The following is a 19301-nucleotide window of genomic DNA, read 5'->3' on the forward strand; positions in this document are numbered from 1 at the left end:
AACTATAATTTGATATCATGGGATGGTCAGCCCTTGCATCCAGAGCTCTGTCTACGAATTTGAGTGGTTACATTTCTCCAGCCCCAACCCTCAGCTTTTTACCAAAACAGATCAACATTTAAAAATGCACACCTGTTATTTGAAATGCATTCCAGGTGACTACCTCATGAAGCTGGTTGAGAGAATGCCAAGAGTGTGCAAAGCAGTCATCAAGTCAAAGGGTGGAACCTTTGAATAATCTAAAATATAATATATATTTAGATTTCTTTAACACTTTTTTTGTTACTACATGATTCCTTATGTGTTATTTCATAGCTTTGATGTCTTCACTTTTTCTACAATGTAGAAAATAGTAAAATAAAGAAAAACCCTTGAATGAGTAGGTGTGTCCACACTTTTGACTTGTACTGTACACAGCGCGACATCATGAATCTGCATGCATGCAGTGAGGGTGTGAACTGTGAATTGTGTGATACGTCTCGTGAGCGAGACAGAAGCTGAGACAGACGGCCTGACTGGCTGACCAGTAACAGGACTTCCTGTTTGGACAGGATACGGTAGAGGTTGCTGTGTTTGATCCACAGGAAGTGTGAAGAGCCGCTGGTCACCAGGGGCGACGTGTCTGCGTCCTCCTCCATCCTCATCATTATAGGCATGAAATGGTCGATCTCATTCATGTCCATGTTTCCCATGTAGTTACGACTTATCAACACCTACAAGGAAAAGACAGAACATAAAAATAGAGAGGGAAGGTTTGTAACATGTCCATGTTGCTCTTGTAGTTACGACATATCAACACCTGGCCAATTAGATAACGTGACATAAAGGGCATTGTAACACATTGATGTACATTCATTTTCTATTCAATTCAGTTAATCTTCATTTAGATAGTATATTTCAAATCAGCAGAAATTCTAAATGTTTTCCAAGGAGTCCATAATGGAAGATATGCAACAGTACAAATTGAAAAAGATCCGAAATGGAGCATATGTCCTTCCCCTCGTTCTGACGGCTCAGTGGTAAGTTGTGTAACATCATAAAATTGTCTGTCGAAATGGGCAGCAGCCTCTGCCAGGAAGACCACTGTTAAGAAACAGTAAATAACTAGTCTGTGATCACAACAGCCAATAACAGCATTGTGCAATATACACTAGAGTGGCCCGAGGGAAGCATCACTTTCTCTCTCGCTCACACACACACACACACACACACACACACACAAACACACCTATGTCTTACTATACTTGTGAGCAGTGGCAGAGCCCCACCTGTTTTGAGCCCCACATTTTAAGCCAAAAAAATTACAAGTAAAAAAGTGCCTGTTTTGCATGTTATTTTGGCATTAACACGTGACACATTTCAGTTTGTAAACAATGTAAAAAAAAATATAAAAAGTAATTGCGTCAATAAAGCCATTTTTTTTCTTTCTTGAGTAAGGCAGCTTCGGAGCGAAGGTGTTGGTAATGTTCTCTAGTTGCACCGTGATTGGCTCAGTGTTCTGTCACTCATGGGGACACTACGTCACCGCCAAGTCTACGGGTAAAGCTAAAGAATTCAAGCCCCTTGGGTGCTGCCATAGAGTTACATTAGAAGTGCCCATCTAAGAAGGTTCAAGGTCATTGGCCACAGATAAAATGACGTCAAATTACGTTACATCTACAGTAGCTTTGATTGGACTGATCATGTCAACATCATACTTTAAAATCTTAGCTAGCTGTCATCCTCATGAATCAAGTTGACAATCTACTGGCAAATCCTTTTTAATGCTTGTCATATAAATGAGAAATAATGAAGAGAAATGAAATAAACGTATCGGTGCTAATCGGCCATTGGACATAAACAACAAGTTGGAAATCGCAAATTCAACAATGAGTGGTTTGGAAGGAATCAGTGGCTAACTGCAAGCATTGCAAAGCAATCACTAGCCTGCTATTCAGTGGAGTGGCTGTGTGTGTTGTCCCAAGGGGATTAAGGGTCTCTTTTTCCAATAAAAAAAACTATAAACATTCAACATTGGCCATGCTGTCAATGAAGCATGATTTGTGCCGCGCTCAAAACTGTATACTCAGAACTGCGAAATCTGACTTCAGTGAGTTCAAGACAACTGGGAACTCGGGAAAAATGAGCTCAGACTGGGAAAATAATTTTTGAACGGTCATTCAATTCGGAATTGAAAATCCAGAAGTTGCGCCTCTTTCTAGAGCTATGACCTGAAGATCACTGACGTCATCATGATTCAACCTTGTTATTTTCAGAGTTCCCAGTTGTCTTGAAAGCACCAAAAATCCAGAGAATGCAGAACATTGATAACAAAATTTGCCCATGAAGGACCGCCGTGCCAACTCCATGTTCAAGTGAGCGCAGCACGACTAGGTGTGTCCAAAAATGTCTTGTATGCTGCTGCATAAATGACGTAATATGCCAGAGAGATATGTATGCTGTAGCTAAGAAAAGTAATACTAAGTATATGTTGTGTAGTAAACTGTTAGAAGCTCATGTGCCTCACCCTAATAATTTGGTATATTTTCCCCTCTTAATTTCACCTTCTGTTCTGACTTGGTGGTGCACATGTAGCCTATAACCTGTTTTAGAGAAATGTAATCAACAAATATTGTAAGAGCTTTCATTGTCTGCTTATATGCCCCCTTTATTTATCCTACGGTTCTGACTTGGTGTACAGGGAAAACACTGTAAGAACGTCCCATGTTCTGAATTCTGTCACTGTACATTTCAAAAGTGCTGAACAAATAGTTATATTGACTACATCCGTCCTCGCTCGCTCATTAATGTCTTCATCGAAATTACGGATTGCCTCTTGTACAAACTATGGCATAAAGGGACGACATCTCAATTGTCTGTAGAAACCACAATTGTTTAAGCAAGTCAACCATATCATGTTTTTTTAAAGGCAGTAAATGAGGCTTGAATGAAATGTTTCGCTGCCAAACAAGGCTCCGCTGATAGCCAGTTGTAGCAGTGGTATGGTGATGGGACTGCTGTTGGGACAGCTTTATGTAGGCTCTAACAGTTTGTGGGCCCCGTTTCTCACTGTTATAGTGCAATTAATGTATTGTTGAGTGTTGTGTAGTGGCTTTGCTGGCATGCATCCCACAAATATTTTTGTTTTGCCCCACCAAGATTTACATGATAAAATCGCCACTGCTTGTGAGGACTTTTTGGAGACCAACAATTGATTCCCATTCAAAATCCTATTTCCCCTAAACCTAACCACTACCTTAACCTCCAACCCTAACTCTAAACCTAACCATTACCCTAACCTCTAACCTTAAACCTAACTGCTAGCCCTAAACCTAACCTAAGCCTTAAATAGCCTTTTTACAAGTGAGGCCGGCAAAATGTCTTTGAATTTTAGTTGGTTTCCTATTCTTTTGAGGACTTCTGGTACTCACAAGTATAATAAAATGTGTACACACACACACACACACACACACACACACACACACACACACACACACACACACACACACACATTTCAACACCAATAACAAGATGAGTCAGCATTGAGAGTCGCTGGACTGGAGCCCTCACACTCTGAAATAAGTGTTGAAAGAGATCAAAGCCTATGCTTGAGGGATCTCACACACTGAAGACATGGCCTACAACCCTCTGTACTAGAGGGGCCTCTGTGCCGGGGAGATCACACAGGGCAGAGACAACAAAAGAGGAGGAAATAACAAATAAGACAAAGGAAATACCAAAATGAAAAAAACTCATCACACAGTGAAAGGATATGGACAGACGGAACCCCGGACAGACGGAAAGACATTTCAAAGGTTGTTGCATATAAAACGCAGTCTGCCCTTGCAGGAAACACAAACGCTACCTGAATGTTAAGAACGTAGAGGAAAATGATAGATTTCGGTGTTCACAATTATTACCATTTTGAGAATAAATATGGCTTTGGAGGACGTGATTGGCTTCTGCTTAAAATGTACATTAAACTGCCATTGAGGTTCAAGGAAATAAAAAAAGTTTAAATATTGTTCAAACCCATTGTCACCAACCCTTCATCATGGCCATTGCAAGTTCCTCATTCCTGTTTTAATCCCCAGCCACTGTCTGCAGTCATCCTGAGCTAACAAACCTCCCTCCAGCCACCTTTTGTTTTTCATTAAAACACTTTCTCTGTTGAACCATTACTTTTGTATTCTGCTAGCCTAGACTCCAGCCATTATACTGTGTTGGGGGTCTGGCTACCGTGAGACTAATATTCTGATAACTGTAAAAAGGTGAACCTAAGGACACACACACACACACACAGCAACTCCAATGGAGTTAGCCAGTGCATCTTTCTACAGTACTGCAGAGACCAGACACAGACAGATCTGTCAGACTGCTGCAGTGATGTGGTAAGTGTTAGAGATTGAATGAGAGACATGTCTGGGAATATGAAAGCAGGCTTATGGTTCAAGTTCAGTGCCACTGTTGGCTGACAAAAGGTCAAACACACTGGCTGAATATGAGGGCCTGGTTTATTCACTCACTCACACACACACACACACACACACACACACACACACACACACACACACACACACACACACACACACACACACACACACACACACACACACACACACACACACACACACACACACACACACACACACACACACACACACACACACACACACACACACACCATATCCCCTTAAAAATGATGGGATGATTCAGCCAGGGGAAGTTTGTTTGGCAATGGGACACTGGTTATTGTCAATGAGGCATTATTTACAATGTTTACAATCAATATGAACTACTGTCTGTACGACATCTCAGTTAAGGTAAACAGACCAGAGATCCCTCAGGTTCCATCTCAAATGGCACCCTATTCCCTATGTAGTGCACTACCTTTGAACAGGGGTCAAAAGTAGTGCACTGCATAAGGAATAGGGTACCATTGGGAAACAAGCTCAGGGATGTGGTGGTAAACATCCATGAAAAATCTATGACGCTACCAGAGGGTCTAAAATGACTTTCCCCTCCGAGAATGACACAGTTTGACAATCAAACACACATCATGGCTACTATATTTCACCTTGAAAACAAATGTCAGGCTATATTTATGACCATGTCCCATCACATGTCAGGCTATCTATACATTGTGGTGTCTAGTTTCTCATACAGTGCATTCGGGAAAGTATTCAGACCCCTTCCCCTGTTTCCACATTTTGTTACGTTACAGCCTTATTCTAAAATGGATTACAAACATGTTTTTCCTCATCAATCTACACACAATACCCCATAGTGAAAAAGTGAAAACAGTTTTTTTTAGAAATGTTAGCCAATGTTTTACAAATGAAAAACAGAAATACCATATTCACATTACAATTCAGACCCTTTGTTATGAGACTCGAAATTGAACTTAAATGCATCCTGTTTCCCTTGATCATCCTTGAGATGTTCCTACAACTTGATTGGAGTCCACCTGTGGTAAATTCAATTGTCGGACATGATTTGGAAAGGCACACCTGTCTACATAAGGTCCCACAGTTGACAGTGCATGTCAGAGCAAAAACCAAGCTATGAGGTCGAAGGAAGAGTCCGTAGAGCTCAGAGACAGTATTGTGTCGAGGCACAGATCTGGGGAAGGGTACCAAAACATTTCTGCAGCATTGAAGGTCCCCAAAAACACAGTGACCTCCATCATTCTTAAATGGAAGAAGTTTGGAACCACTAAGACTCTTCCTAGAGCTGGCCGCTCGGCCAAACTGAGCAATCGGGGGAGAAGGGCCTTGGTCTGGGAGGTGACCAAGAACCCGATGGTCACTCTGACAGAGTTCTAGAGTTTCTCTGCGGAGATGGGAGAATCTTCTAGAAGGAGAACCATATCTGCAGCACTCCACCAATCAGGCCTTTATGGTAGAGTTGCCAGATGGAAGCCACTCCTTAGTAAAAAACACATGACAGCCCGCTTGGAGTTTGCCAAAAGCCATCTAAAGGACTCTCAGACTATGCGAAACAAGATTCTCTGGTCTGATGAAACCAACTCTTTGGCCTGAATGCCAAGCGTCATGTGTGGAGGAAATCTGGCACCATCCCTACGGTGAAGTATGGTGGTGGCAGCATCATACTTTGGGGATGTTTTTCAGCGGCAGGGACTGGGAGACTAGTCAGGATAGAGGGAAAGATGAAAGCAAAGTACAGAGAGATCCTTGATGAAAACCTACTCCAGAGCACTCAGGATCTCAGACTGGGGCAAAAGTTTACCTTCCAACAGGACAACGACCCGAAGTACACAGCCAAGACAACGCAGAAGTGGCTTCAGGACACGTCTCTGAATGTCCTTGAGTGGCCCAGCCAGAGCCCAGACTTGAACCCGATCGAACATCTCTGGAGAGACTCAAAAATAGCTGTGCAGCGACGCTCCCCATCCAACCTCACAGAGCTTGAGAGGATCTCCCCAAATACATGCGTGCCAAGCTTGTAGCGTCATACCCAAGAAGACTCAAGGCTGTAATCGCTGCCAAAGGTGCTTCAACAAAGTACTGAGTAAATGGTCTGAATATGTATGTAAATGTGATCAGTTTTTAATTTGTAATAAATTTACAACAATTTTTTTTTATTACTGTTTTTGCTTTGTCATTAAGGGTTATTGTGTGTAGCTTGATGAGGAAAAAAACTATTTTTTATCCATTTTATAATAAGACTGTAAAGTAACAAAATTTGGAAAAGGTCAAGGGGTCTGAATACTTTACGAATTCACTGTATATTACTTAAGACAGCAAACGTATGAGTGCAGTTTAAAAGTAGCCTAGTGTACACACATCCAGAATTGCATGTGCAGGGTACACAAAGTAAAGTAATGAAATAAAGAATAGATACCACACACTGATAAATGTTCCAGTTGTTTAATTTGCTCAATAAAACAGCTTGGGATTATTCATCAGTGTGTTGGTGTAAACGTTGTATTTCAAATATATGATTGCAGTCAGTGTACAAAACCAAGCAGCCGTTTATCAGCATAACAATATATTTCAAAGAAAGACACGTTCAGATGATCCATTCAGCATAAAAAAAAAGCTACATTCATGACATCTCAAACTTCAAGAACAAGCACACAATGTGTTGATACAGTGACTGTTTCCAGACACTCTAGTCTCGATCAATCGATCGATAAATACATAGATCGATATCCTCAGCCTCCAGTGCAGCCCGTCTGGGTTGGTTTTTAGCAGGGAGAAGGCCTGAGGGCAGAAAAGGCTTTAGCACTGATAGGGATCCAGGGATCCATCCCCTTAACACCCTCAGGCTCTCCCTCTCCACAATATTATTACCACAACCACACGAATAAGGGAAGTCAGGTTTGGCTTGATTAGCCTATAGTCTGCTGTCTGAGTGAGCGGGTACCCCAGACTTTGTATGCAAACAACGCTCCATGAATGAGCCAATTCAACTAGGCTATTATTGCACCTTCTCTTGTGTTCATAGAGTTGCCTAATAAGACATTAAACGTGGCATGCCAGCCCAACGGGGGCAGATGACGCTAGTTTCTACTTAACAGTAAGGCTGTTTGAGGGACATTTATTATTTTTCTTTCAGAAATGCTTTCTTGAACATGTGAACTTTTATGTGCCTTAATTACAAACTTGTATGGGATCCGTAAATATTAATTTTTATTTTATTTTATTATGAGCCTAGTTTAGCCAATTAGAAAGCACTTAGCTGTATGTTTATTTTTTAATTTTATTTCACCTTTATTTAACCAGGTAGGCAAGTTGAGAACAAGTTCTCATTTGCAACTGCGACCTGGCCAAGATAAAGCATAGCAATTTGACACATACAACAACACAGAGTTACACATGGAATAAACAAAATATACAGTCAATAATACAGTAGAAAAAGGAAAACAAAAATGTCTATATACAGTGAGTGCAAATGAGGTACGATAAGGGAGTTAAGGCAGTAAATAGACCATGGTGGCGAAGTAATTACAATATAGCAATTAAACACTGGAATGGTAGATGTGCAGAAGATGAATGTGCAAGTAGAGATACTGGTGTGCAAAGGAGCAACATAAATAAATAAATACAGCATGGGGATGAGGTAGATAGATGGGCTGTTTACAGATGGGCTATGTACAGGTGCAGTGATCTGTGAGCTGCTCTGACAGCTGGTGCTTAAAGCTAGTGAGGGAGATATGAGTCTCCAGCTTCAGTGATTTTTGCCGTTCGTTCCAGTCATTGGCAGCAGAGAACTGGAAGGAAAGGCGACCAAAGGAGGAATTGGCTTTGGGGGTGACCAGTGAGATATACCTGCTGGAGCGCGTGCTACGAGTGGGGGCTGCTATGGTGAACAGTGAGCTGAAAAAAGGCAGGACTTTATCCTAGCAGAGACTTGTAGATAACCTGTAGCCAGTGGGTTTGGCGACAAGTATGAAGCGAGGGCCAACCAACGAGAGCGTACAGGTCGCAGTGGTGGGTAGTGTATGGGGCTTTGGTGACAAAACGGATGGCACTGTGGATAGACTGCATCCAATTTGTTGAGTAGAGTGTTGGAGGCTATTTTATAGATGACATCGCCGAAGTCGAGGATCGGTAGGATGGTCAGTTTTACGAGGGTATGTTTGGCAGCATGAGTGAAGGATGCTTTGTTGCGATATAGGAAGCCGATTCTAGATTTTTTGGGGATTGACCCACCACCTGGATTCGGTCATATGTAGCAACATTTGAAATAGTTTTTTTTACATTGGATATAAGTAGAGACTCAGAGCTAGAAAATTGTAAATCATACACTGCAGTTGAGGAACAATGAGAAAGTCATTTTGATAAACTTGTACCCCCACTGTTGAGAAAATGGCCTGTGAATAGTTTGGTCCACCTACTTGGATACCTTTTCTTTGCCTACACCCATTCAGCATTGTTCACACCCATCTCTTTAAGGATTCACAGTGGAGTAAACAGCCAAAGATTTCAAGACTAAAAGTGGTGAAAGTGGTAGCAAAAAGTAGTAGTAAAAATAAACTTCTGATTTTGGTGCAGGTCGTGTTGTTCTTCACATTACCGTCTCTGGTAAACACACACTATATCAAGTTTATTCGTCACATGCACAGGATACAGAAGGGGTAAACGGTACAGGGAAATGGTTACTTGCAGAGTGGAGTCTTTTGTTTAGACAAGTAGCTAGCTAAACAATTCATCATAATCCCAACTCTTAATGCCACGTTCAAAACAACTGGGAACTCATATGGAAAGCTGTGAAAGCCTGTTTGCAGATGAAGAGAGAGGTCCCAATGAATGTCCCAATACTGAGACTAAGGGTATAACCTATATAATGGATTATACAGTATGTTAGCAAATGTTGTATACACAAATGCAGTTAAAACATGACACACAAAGTATATACCTTCTATAACTGGAGCAGGCCAACCCGGCTGGAGGTCTGCTGGGTGTGCAGGGTTCTGTTCCAGCCCAGCAATAACACACCTGATTCAACTTGTCAAACCTACTGTAATGAGTCGATAATCAAGTGTGCTATTGCTTGGCTGGAACAGAAGTCTGCTCACCCCGTAGAGCAAGGGTCAGTGGAGCAAGGTTGGCCACCTCTGGTATAGAATTATTTTTTTGTTCACCTGAAATTATGCTTTAGTAATAATAACCTACTTGTATTACTCAATGATCTATTGTTGTTTGGACTGTAAAGACCTAGTGTCAATGTTGATGAATCATAAATCACAATCCTGCAATAAATAGGGGAAGGAGTGATAACATGATCAATTATGTGTTTAAACTAGCTGCACATCTTTATCAGTACAATCCTATCCTGCCCTGAATGGAAGAGTTTAGTTCTTCTCCAACACCATCCATCCATGATGAGCATGTCCTGCACACTGCTACTCCCTCGATTTTTTTTAAAACAAGTTTTGCCATATGTGCTGTCCACGCCTATACTGTGAGTCTCCTATCCTCCTCAATTGTTCAAGTCACCAGCCTCCACTGGCGTTGAACCATCATAACTATATTGAAATAATCTACCTAGCATTGATTAAGGTTCAAAATGTTATGCCCCCCCCTAAACTGGGTCTGTGGCACCCCATTTAAAATGTTCTGGACACGCCACTGCCTACACTGTCCTAGATCTGCTGAGAATGTTTATAAGTGATTGAGCAATAATTTGTCAAGAAATTCGTTTTACTTGATGTAGGTGTAGGGCTCAGAGAGTGCTGAAATAGATTGCTATTTCTCTGCCGACAAAATTCAACGGAAAATTGAGCCGATCACGAAGTTAAATAGCTATGTTAAATAGCTATGTTGTGAATGTAATAACATTTACGTATTCAGAAATAAACAACATTTAGTTGTAAGTAATCAAAGATAATAAACAAGTGTGTAATTTTACTATAGCCTGCCCTACCGCTATCTTTCATATTCTTATCTGCGCTTATAGTTTTACGCATGGATTACTGCGCTACACTGGCAGGTGCAGCCTATGCTCAGCGCTGTTGATCTCGATGCCTTAAACTATAAACTTCTCCGCCACGTAAACTGTCAAATCTCAACTCACCTTGCCTTTAAGATCCAGAATGAATATAGCAGACGCCGACATCCTGATAAACTAATACCGGACAATATACTGATGTTTGACGTTCAATATCCCTTACATTTTATTCAGTGAACCTCCTATCTCTCTCGCTCTGTTGTCTAAACCACGCCACGGCTCTTTCCGGGTAGTATTTCGTCGTCAGACCTGTCGAGCAGCTTTCAACCAAAACCAAACCCACCGTATGGACAGTCATTCTGTGCGCGAGTCTCTACATCAATGAATCGGTCTACATACCACGATATCGATTCTCTTCTGTTCTTCTGAGGTTATGCATAAACCACTAGCAGGAGTGTTTGTCTATTGTACTATATAAAACATTGTTATACCGTATTATAGATCGATGCATACCCGTTTCAAAATAATTTGATGGCTTTTTCTACAGAAGTGTGCTATTGAATTTTAAAACGTTTATTTGATCTACAAATGTAACAAAGTGGAGTGCAAGCACACCCAAAAAATCAAATTATGCCGGAACTCAAAAAAGCAAACTCAAAACAAATTGATTCATTATTTGATCCACTTTGAATAATCATTTCCAAACATATTTGTATTTCAAGTCTGTACAAAGTCAACCCTACTTGGAAATCCAATGAAAGACACACATTCACAGGTACCCTATTGCAAAGCTACATTGAGTTGGCTCTGCTCTGAGAGAGATTGCTATTGTCAGTTTTGTATTCATCTGTGACCTTTTTTTCCCTCCCAAGATGATGGAGATAGACATGCATATATTTAATATCGGCATTGGCCCTAATCAGTGTCCAAATTGGCTACATTGACCTCTCTCTCTCTCTCTCTGTATGTATGTCTGTCTGTCTGTCTTTCTCTCCCCTCCCATTCCACCTCTCTAGCCAATGGAAAATACCATGTCATCCTCCTCCTCCTCCTCCTGTAGTTCCAGTGCCCTCTTAGCCCTCTCCCTCTCGCTGGCTTGTATGTAGTTATCCTCTATGAAGCCATCATCATCATCCTCCTCATCCTCCATGTCCATCTCTCCCTGGAGGACAGCAGCAGGGTGGGGGCTCCGTGCCTGTCCCCCATGGTTGTGCATGGAGAAGCCTACCTCCAGGCTGTTGGCGTCACACTGGCTGGCTGTGTCCCCCTCGATCAGCCGGGTGTGACGGTAACTGGCCAGGTAGCGGCGGACCAGCTGGCATTTGGCCAGGACAGCGATGAGGAGGGAGAGGGAGATGGCCGTCACCAGTACTGCTACCAGGTACTGCCAGCTTTTGGAGAAACGGCTCTGACCACCATCCTCACTGCCTGTTGGGAGAGGGGAATAGCTTTTACTGCTCAAATCATTATTAATATGTTCACTGCCAAAACAGAAAAGAACACGTGAGTAAGCGTGACAACAGATAATTGATACTAAGTACATAGAAATTAATTGATATAATGAAGCAGAAGTAAGTTAAAAAACTGAGATCCATACCATTAGTTGTAGTCACTGAGTTAGTTGGAGTTGGGCTGGGATGTTCAATGACCTCTGTTAACAGTTTCCTATGGAATGGTCTTCTGTTTCCTGTCGACGAATCATCAGAGCCATGGTCAAGCTCTTGGTTCCCATTGAGATCCAGGAAGGATATAGTTTGAGCAGAAACAGACAGGGGGGCTTGCAGTATGTTGTGCCCCAGAAACAGCTTCCCTAACCTGGGTAAACCCTGCAGAGCTCCAGCCTCCATGGAGGTCAGTTGGCAACCACTGAGGTCTAGTATCTGCAGGAAGGGCAGGCTGCAGAAGTGGCCTTTCTCCAGCAGAGGGAGGTAGTTTCCTGAGAGATTTAGGTGAACCAGCTGATCCAACCTCTGTAGTTGTCTGAGGTGTTGAGGGTTAGTAAGGTTCAGGTGGTTATGAGAGAGGTCCAGTGCGGTTGCATTGTTCCATATCTCTGTTGGAATATGGGCCAGTTTCCTCCAACTGCAGTTAAATGATGCCTTGTGGAAGAGATGGACAAGATTGGTCAAGCCAACCCTTCCAATTTTGTGGTTGCCATTTTGCAAGAATCAAGAAGAGTTTGGAAAAGAATAAATCAACTTGAGGATTTTCTCCCTAAAACCATTGTATGGGTGAATTGAAAGGGAATTATTAAAATGGTGATGTTAAAATTAATGAGGAAGGTCATTCCACCAATTCAGTACATTTTGAGAAGTGTAACATGTTAAAAAAAAGAAGAAGTTTGATTTCACCTAATTATAATCATTCTGTCATAAAGAGCACATGTTCAATGTCATAAAACCCGTTTTCCCATCTCAAGAGGTGAAATTTAAAAAAAGACTCTAGTAAGTGTCTATTAAGTGCCTTTGTAGGACGTCATCGTCAATAAGAATTTGTTCTTAACTGAATTGCCTAGTTAAATAAAGGTCAAATACATCAAATTAAAAAAAGAGCCAAATAAACAGGGTTCACCGTAACAGGGTTGACGGTTTCTTCTTAAATCAGCCATAAATCGTTTTGTTAGAGGGGGAATGGAAGCTTCTTGTGTGAAACAGGGAATTAAAAAAAAGGTGTACAATTTTTCTTTTTTATATGAGAGAGGTCCAGTGCGGTTGCATTGTTCCATATCTCTGTTGGAATATGGGCCAGTTTCCTCCAACTGCAGTTAAATGATGCCGTGTGGAAGAGATGGACAAGATTGGTCAAGCCAACCTATGGGTACCAGGGTTGACGTGTTATGCTTGATCTGCTCCGTTTTCCACAACAAAACACCAGGAAATGGCCAAAAGGAGTAGAACCAGCTCATTTGCTTTTATTCTATGATTTGACTATTATATGTTCAATGTTTCTTTAGAAATAAATATTTAAAAAAGGAATAGTTTCTCCATATTAAAACAAGAGTTCAGTGCACATAACAGGGTTGACCATAAAATGAATCACTAATCACATGAAATAAATCATCTTCAGACATGATTTTGTCAAAACAACAAAATAACTAAGGCTGTACAATGACAGTGAAATGTGGAGAAATGTTAGGATTAAGGGGGTTCAAATCTTCATAGAGGTGACACAGGGTTGACGGAGGGACATGTCAAAATGAAGTTTTTTTGCACTTTAGCAAGCCTTTATCACATAAGATAAATCTGATTTATTGAATTGTCCATGTGGTCTATATTAAAGAAGCACAATCTTGACATATAATTCTAATGTTGATATCCTATAACGAAGTAGACTTGACTCCCAGAGGTAACACTAGTTTACTGTATGATCAACAACAGGAAAAGTGTAGCATAAACAGGAAATTCTCCGTCGTGTCATCCTCGTGTGACTGCTTAGAACTGAACAAAGGGAAGAACATGGGGAGAAGGACAAAGCTGTGTGTGTCTTTCTTACCGTGCCAGTATTGACAGTACACGGGCCAACAATGTGACCGTGAAGTGTGTTCCAACTAACTGTTCCCCAGAAACACAAAACCACACACAGACCGGGGCCCCAGGACCCCATGGTTCCCCTACTTCCTGTAGAAATGACAAAGGGAGAAACACAATACATATTAATCAGACTGAAAAGTAAGTCATAACTAGAATTGGACTGCATTTGTGTAGCCATTATAACCTGACTTATGACCTAACTGAAATATACCTGACCAGGAAAAACTACTGGCCCTAAATAACACCAGAATTGGGTTGAAAAACATAAAGCGTTTTTGACATGTTCAATCAAAGCTGCAACCAGTGACCTCTGTGCTCTTCTGTAAGTGAATATGTTAAATGTACATTTGTTTGCATGCGATGTTGATTCATGCTGTCTGTCATAAATGACTTATTGCACTCTGAAGATGTCTATTGGCATGTTCTCACAAAGACAACAGTCCGTCCATACCAGTTTTTGTGTTCCCACCAGTTTAGTGTTGTACATCTTCTATGAAGATGTGTGTACACACTTTCCATGCACTAAAAAGTTGATTTAAAGCGTTTAGTTATAGAATTAAGAGCTTTTCACACACAATAGCAATAGCTTTTGTTCTGCAGAGTGTTCTTATGTAGTTCTTAGAACCATTTGTGTCTCTCTCTCTATTTTTTCACCCTGCCTTTTCTGTTTTCAGAGTCCTCTTGGCACCATGGTGATTTTTCACAGAGGGGCCAGGCTGGCTGGTCGGTCTGCCATTAGGCCTCTTCCCCTCTCCTTCTCCTGCTATTCAGCTCAGCATTGTTGGCTGTAAACACCCGAGTGGGGCTCTCTTTATCTCTTCCTGTCCTCACACAGCCAAGGCACAAAAACAACACGCCAGGCCTGGGAGCTATGGAAAGCCTCGGAGCCCACAAGGGGCTGTGTGTGTGTAATAGTAGGGTGTGGGTATGTGTGTGTGCGTACATCTAGCGTGTGTGCATGCTTGTCTGTGTGTCTGCATCTGCATTAGCGTTTGTGACTGCATAAGTGTGCACTGTATGTTTAAGAGTAGGCTTTGAGGGCCTCCCGGGTGGTGCAGTGGTCTAAGGCGCTGCATCGCGGTGCTAGCTGTCCCACCAGAGATTCTGGGTTCGAGCCCAGGCTCTGTCGCAGCCGTCCTCGACCGGGAGGTTCATGGGGCGACGCACAATTGGCCCAGCGTCGTTAAAGAGGGTTTGGCCGGCAGGGATATCCTTGTCTCATCGCGCTCTAGTTACTCCTGTCTTCCTCTCTCTCCTCTCTGGGTACAGAAGTCACACACAAAGCCATCCTGCATCTGATCTCCTGGTGAAACGTATGGCTACTCTGTGGTGCCGCTGAGCAAGTCATCCTTCAACCTTCCTCCTCATTCATGGTGCCAGATATATATTTGTTTTCCGTGGGAACTAAGCGATGCCATTGTTTGTCAAGAATGAAGGACATGGTTTGATCATACAGTGATTGGAAAAACAGCTGGCAAAGAGAGAGGGAGGTTATTTATGAGGAAGATGTTTTAGGCATGCAATGGGTACAGGGAGCCTGCTACGCAGGCTAGGGTGGTATTCTTAAAAATAGTTATTCTTTACTTTGAATGAGTTTCACATCTACGACTGCAACTATGTTAATTCTACTGTTTGTCCTAAACAAAGAAAGTGTCAAAGGGTACAATCGTTTCTAACATTTGCTTAAAGGCGTACACACTCTGCAATGTCATCAATAGAGCCAAGCAACTACTGCAAACAAAAACACCATGAAACTGATATATTTAGCTTTAGAGGATAGTCAGATAGCAGAGTAATATATTTGACGGACTAATACCTCTTACCAGTGTTGTGTTCAAGACCACCTAAAGCGAGACTGATTCAAGATCAAGACCAGAGGGGGACAAGGGGTCTGAGACCGAGTCAAGACCGAGACTAGAAAAATGAAAGTCCAATTCAAGACCATGATTGTAATTTTGTCAAATCACCACCATAATAAGAGTTAAAATGTCCAGTTTTTCTGTGCTCATATTTCAGATCAACACATGGATTTTTTTGACATTCAGAATAGTGAAAAAATGCATGCTGAGGGAAAATAGAGCCACTCTACAAATGATTGCTAACCCAAACACAGTGGGGAACAATGGGCCTTCTAAGCCTTCAGAGAAGGGCTAAGGATTTATAAAAGAATGATTATAATAATATAACTATAATGATACCTATATTACTATTTTCAATTATGTTCTAATTTAATCGCTTCAGTTTTTGTTGGAAAGGAAAGGGTTAACGCTGAAGAGAAAAAAAAGATCCAATCAGGATTTTTCTTTGCTGGTCTCTGGGGTGATAAATCTTGCTAGCTAAGTCAGCCATTTGCTAGGCCATCCGAAGCTAGATAAAGGCATATGCTATTCAACTGTATTAGGGCAACATTTTGTAGTGCCATTGGAAACAACCAATCACATTTGGACTTAATGAGTGGGACCGTTTTTACTAAAACTTATGGAAACATCTGCCTTCTTGAAAGTCAACAGGTCACTGTGCAATAGCTAGCAGTAGTTTTCCCACGGTCTAACTAACGTTAGGCTTCGTGTTTTTAGCTTGCTACATACATAGATACGCTAGCCTATTAGCCAAATTATGACTGACTTGTCATCATTGCCCTTGCTATTTTGATTGTATTGACATTCCCAGCGTTAGTTACATTTTGTAATTTTCCCCCCAGAATATTGAGTCAGTGAAACTGAAACAGTGCATCCCGAATGGAGGCAGAAAACAATGTACCAGGCCAGCTGTCATCTACAACCTGACGGCAATATATTTTTGACTACCAAGAAATGTATTAGTGAATTATAATAATCATGTATTGAACTGCATGCATCTATAATGCCAACAATGCCTTAGTGTACTTCATGGAACGTTGAGTAAAAAAAAATATATTTTTTTTTTAAACCTCTTATAAAGTTGGTTTTGAAGCATAAACTGGGAATTTGATATTTTTTACTGATATTAGGATTGTCTGTTTCATATCTGTTAAAACGATGTCAGTTCCACTTTAAACTTTAGGTCACGGATTACTTTGTGTACTAAACATGAAATGTTTTTTTTTTTTTGCAGTGGGAAGTAACGTTAATAGTTGTATATTTCGATTGGGAAATGCTTCATGGTTTTTGTTTACTTATGATTGGGTCCTACTGGTATATTATGTCAGAGTTTATGGACTGCTGCTCCTTTACTAGCATGCTGTGTGCGACTGCTGTCTTTCCATTGGCCCTATGTAGAGTTGTAGTGGTGCCTACTCTAATTTAGCTAAAAAGTTCCCAATGAAAAATCCTGTCTTTTTTGTGAGTTTTTCTATGGATTCGTCAGTTTTTCCTCCCATTTTTTTTATATTGAAATAATACACATTTGATGGTCTTAAATCCACAACAATGCTTCAACCACATTAATCTGATTGGGTGGGCCTGTAAGGGCCTGGCTCCCCAGTGGGTGGGCCTCTGTCCACCAGGGCCCATCCATGTCTATACCCCTGATGCAAACAGCACATAATGACAATTGCACATCACAAATAGCCAACTAACCAACACTTCGGACTAAACTTTTTGAACACCTGGTTTGCATACCCATTGTTGCCTATTTGCTGGGAGATATCATACGTGGAAATGTCTTTCCTACTCTACCGGCTACCGATGTCAGTCTTCTGTGAGCTGCTCCATGCTAAAAAACAGTTGATAGCTTTTCTTTTACTCAAGCTGCCTGCACATGATATTCCGCTGAAACTAGGCTATGTGTGTGGCGCGCATGTGAATACATCGGTTGCTGTCCTTTCAGAATTACGAACCTGTCACACACTGAAGGCGAATATGTTAGGCACTGCGCAAACATGTCTATAATAGATATAAAGGCTGTTAAGATATTAATGTTTCCTATTTGGCCTGGCGAAGCGCTTTTATGCGCTGAATGAATGGAAGATGATAATTGGGAGTTTTTTTACTCCGCTGGTCTCGGGAAGAAATTACGAATCCTCACTGTCCGAGACCGAGTCAAGGCCGAGTACAACGAGACAAGACCGAGACGCTCAATATGTAGTCTCGAAGCCGGGATCGAGTACTACAACACTGCCTCTTACCTTTAGCGCCCTACTTCTCCTTTGTAATGTAACTGCACCTCACCACAACATCCTGCCTGAATGAACAATGGTTTACGTTATTACCAACACCCTGGCTGAAAAGTCAGCGGCTGTCAAAGGTTTAGCCTTATTTTGTGTGGGCATGACTGACTGGTAGAGCAGCATTGGCTTGCAATATGGTATCTTACTCAGAAATGGACCCATGCATCTATGTATTTATTTCTCTCTCATTAATCTACTTTCATTTTATTACATATCGCCATATCCATCAAAATATAATTAGTGATATACAGTATACTAGTTGAGATTGTTCAAAAGGTTCTTTCCATTTGGTTATTATACTAGTAAGTTGTCATGGTAATATATACCAAGATACTGTACTTAGTGTATGCACTTAAATACCAACAGGTGAACCAGGGAAGTCATATGATCTCAGTGTTAACAAATGTAAACAAGGTAACACAGCCCAAAAGGTAAAAGTGTTGAGAAAGTCCACTCGTTAGAAGTGTCCTACCTGGTCAGCCTGGTCTATATGTACCTGAAACTCAGGTCCGGATATGACCCTCTTCCTTATAGCTCACATTGAAGCAGCATTGTCACTGAACGTTTCTTTTCACCTTTGCTATAAAATGGAGGCCGAAAGGGGTGCGTTCGCCTCAATCGTGTTGTGAAGGACAAGTTAATGAGTAACTTTGTAACTACATAGGTGCGCTCGCCTCCTACTTTCACTAGACCTGGCCTCAGTCAATATTGCCATGCAGTAAAGAACGAAGGTGGTTGCTTTGAAATGACATGCTTTGTCCCGCATCTCCTACTGTTTACACACAATAGCAGTCTGTACTACGGCTAACACTTTCCAGTTATCTGAGTTCACAGCTGAGAACCCATGTTATTTACACATCAATACAAATTCATATTTACACATTACATAGGCCTACTTATCAAAACACGGTCTATCTGCAGTCAGGGTATGATATAGCACAGACAATACTGTACATTTTAAAACCAGTTAAATGAAATTAAATGTAAACAAAAATGTGATCTATGTAACCCCAAAATAAATGATTTATCACGAGAGGGCCATAAAAAATAACTAGTAATTCTGCATACTTCAAGAAACGTTCAAATCTAAACTTTGTGGTAAATAAATTCCTGAGGTGTAGTCACTTTTGAGGACACAAGTTCAAGTGCGCAGTACAAATATGATAAAAATCGGAAAATATTTGATATGTTGTATTTCCTATTCAACAAAACTGTATGGATAAGGCTTG

The 19301-nt window shown here is 41.2% G+C and overlaps 2 protein-coding genes across 3 annotated transcripts in view; both read right to left on the reverse strand.

The window, feature by feature from the left end:
* Positions 1 to 10784, reverse strand: part of LOC129855536 (AP-1 complex subunit mu-1-like) — a 31210-nt gene extending 20426 nt beyond the window's left edge. Inside the window, exons 1-2 of the mRNA XM_055923309.1 lie at positions 10522 to 10784; positions 557 to 713 (exon numbers count right to left, since the gene is read on the reverse strand). Of these exons, the coding sequence (XP_055779284.1) occupies positions 557 to 713; positions 10522 to 10563 (199 nt within the window). The 5' untranslated portion in view covers positions 10564 to 10784. The remainder of the gene's footprint in view (positions 1 to 556; positions 714 to 10521) is intronic.
* A 163-nt stretch (positions 10785 to 10947) lies between these two features.
* Positions 10948 to 18756, reverse strand: LOC129855538 (leucine-rich repeat-containing protein 19-like). 2 transcript variants are annotated; one of them, XM_055923312.1, is made up of 4 exons: positions 18569 to 18756; positions 13888 to 14012; positions 11993 to 12494; positions 10948 to 11823 (listed from the first exon to the last, which is right to left on the reverse strand). In XM_055923312.1, exons 2-4 carry the CDS (start codon positions 13996 to 13998, stop codon positions 11408 to 11410), a joined length of 1029 nt encoding a protein of 342 aa, XP_055779287.1. In that variant the 5' UTR covers positions 13999 to 14012; positions 18569 to 18756; the 3' UTR covers positions 10948 to 11407. The 2 variants fall into 2 exon arrangements, with proteins under 2 accessions (XP_055779287.1, XP_055779286.1); XM_055923311.1 differs by having other exon boundaries at positions 18545 to 18756.
* Positions 18757 to 19301: the final 545 nt, after the last annotated feature.

This window comes from Salvelinus fontinalis, chromosome 5 (assembly GCF_029448725.1).
Source record: "Salvelinus fontinalis isolate EN_2023a chromosome 5, ASM2944872v1, whole genome shotgun sequence".
NCBI classification, from domain to species: domain Eukaryota; kingdom Metazoa; phylum Chordata; class Actinopteri; order Salmoniformes; family Salmonidae; genus Salvelinus; species Salvelinus fontinalis.

Coding starts and splice junctions, on each gene's coding strand:
- LOC129855538 (XM_055923312.1), bottom strand. CDS start 13,998: ATGGGGTCCTGGGGCCCCGGTCTGTGTGTGGTTTTGTGTTTCTGGGGA. Junction 12,495..13,887: donor GTACTGTCAATACTGGCACG/GTAAGAAAGACA, acceptor CTCTTCCACAAG/GCATCATTTAACTGCAGTTG. Junction 11,824..11,992: donor CTCAGTGACTACAACTAATG/GTATGGATCTCA, acceptor CTCTCCCAACAG/GCAGTGAGGATGGTGGTCAG.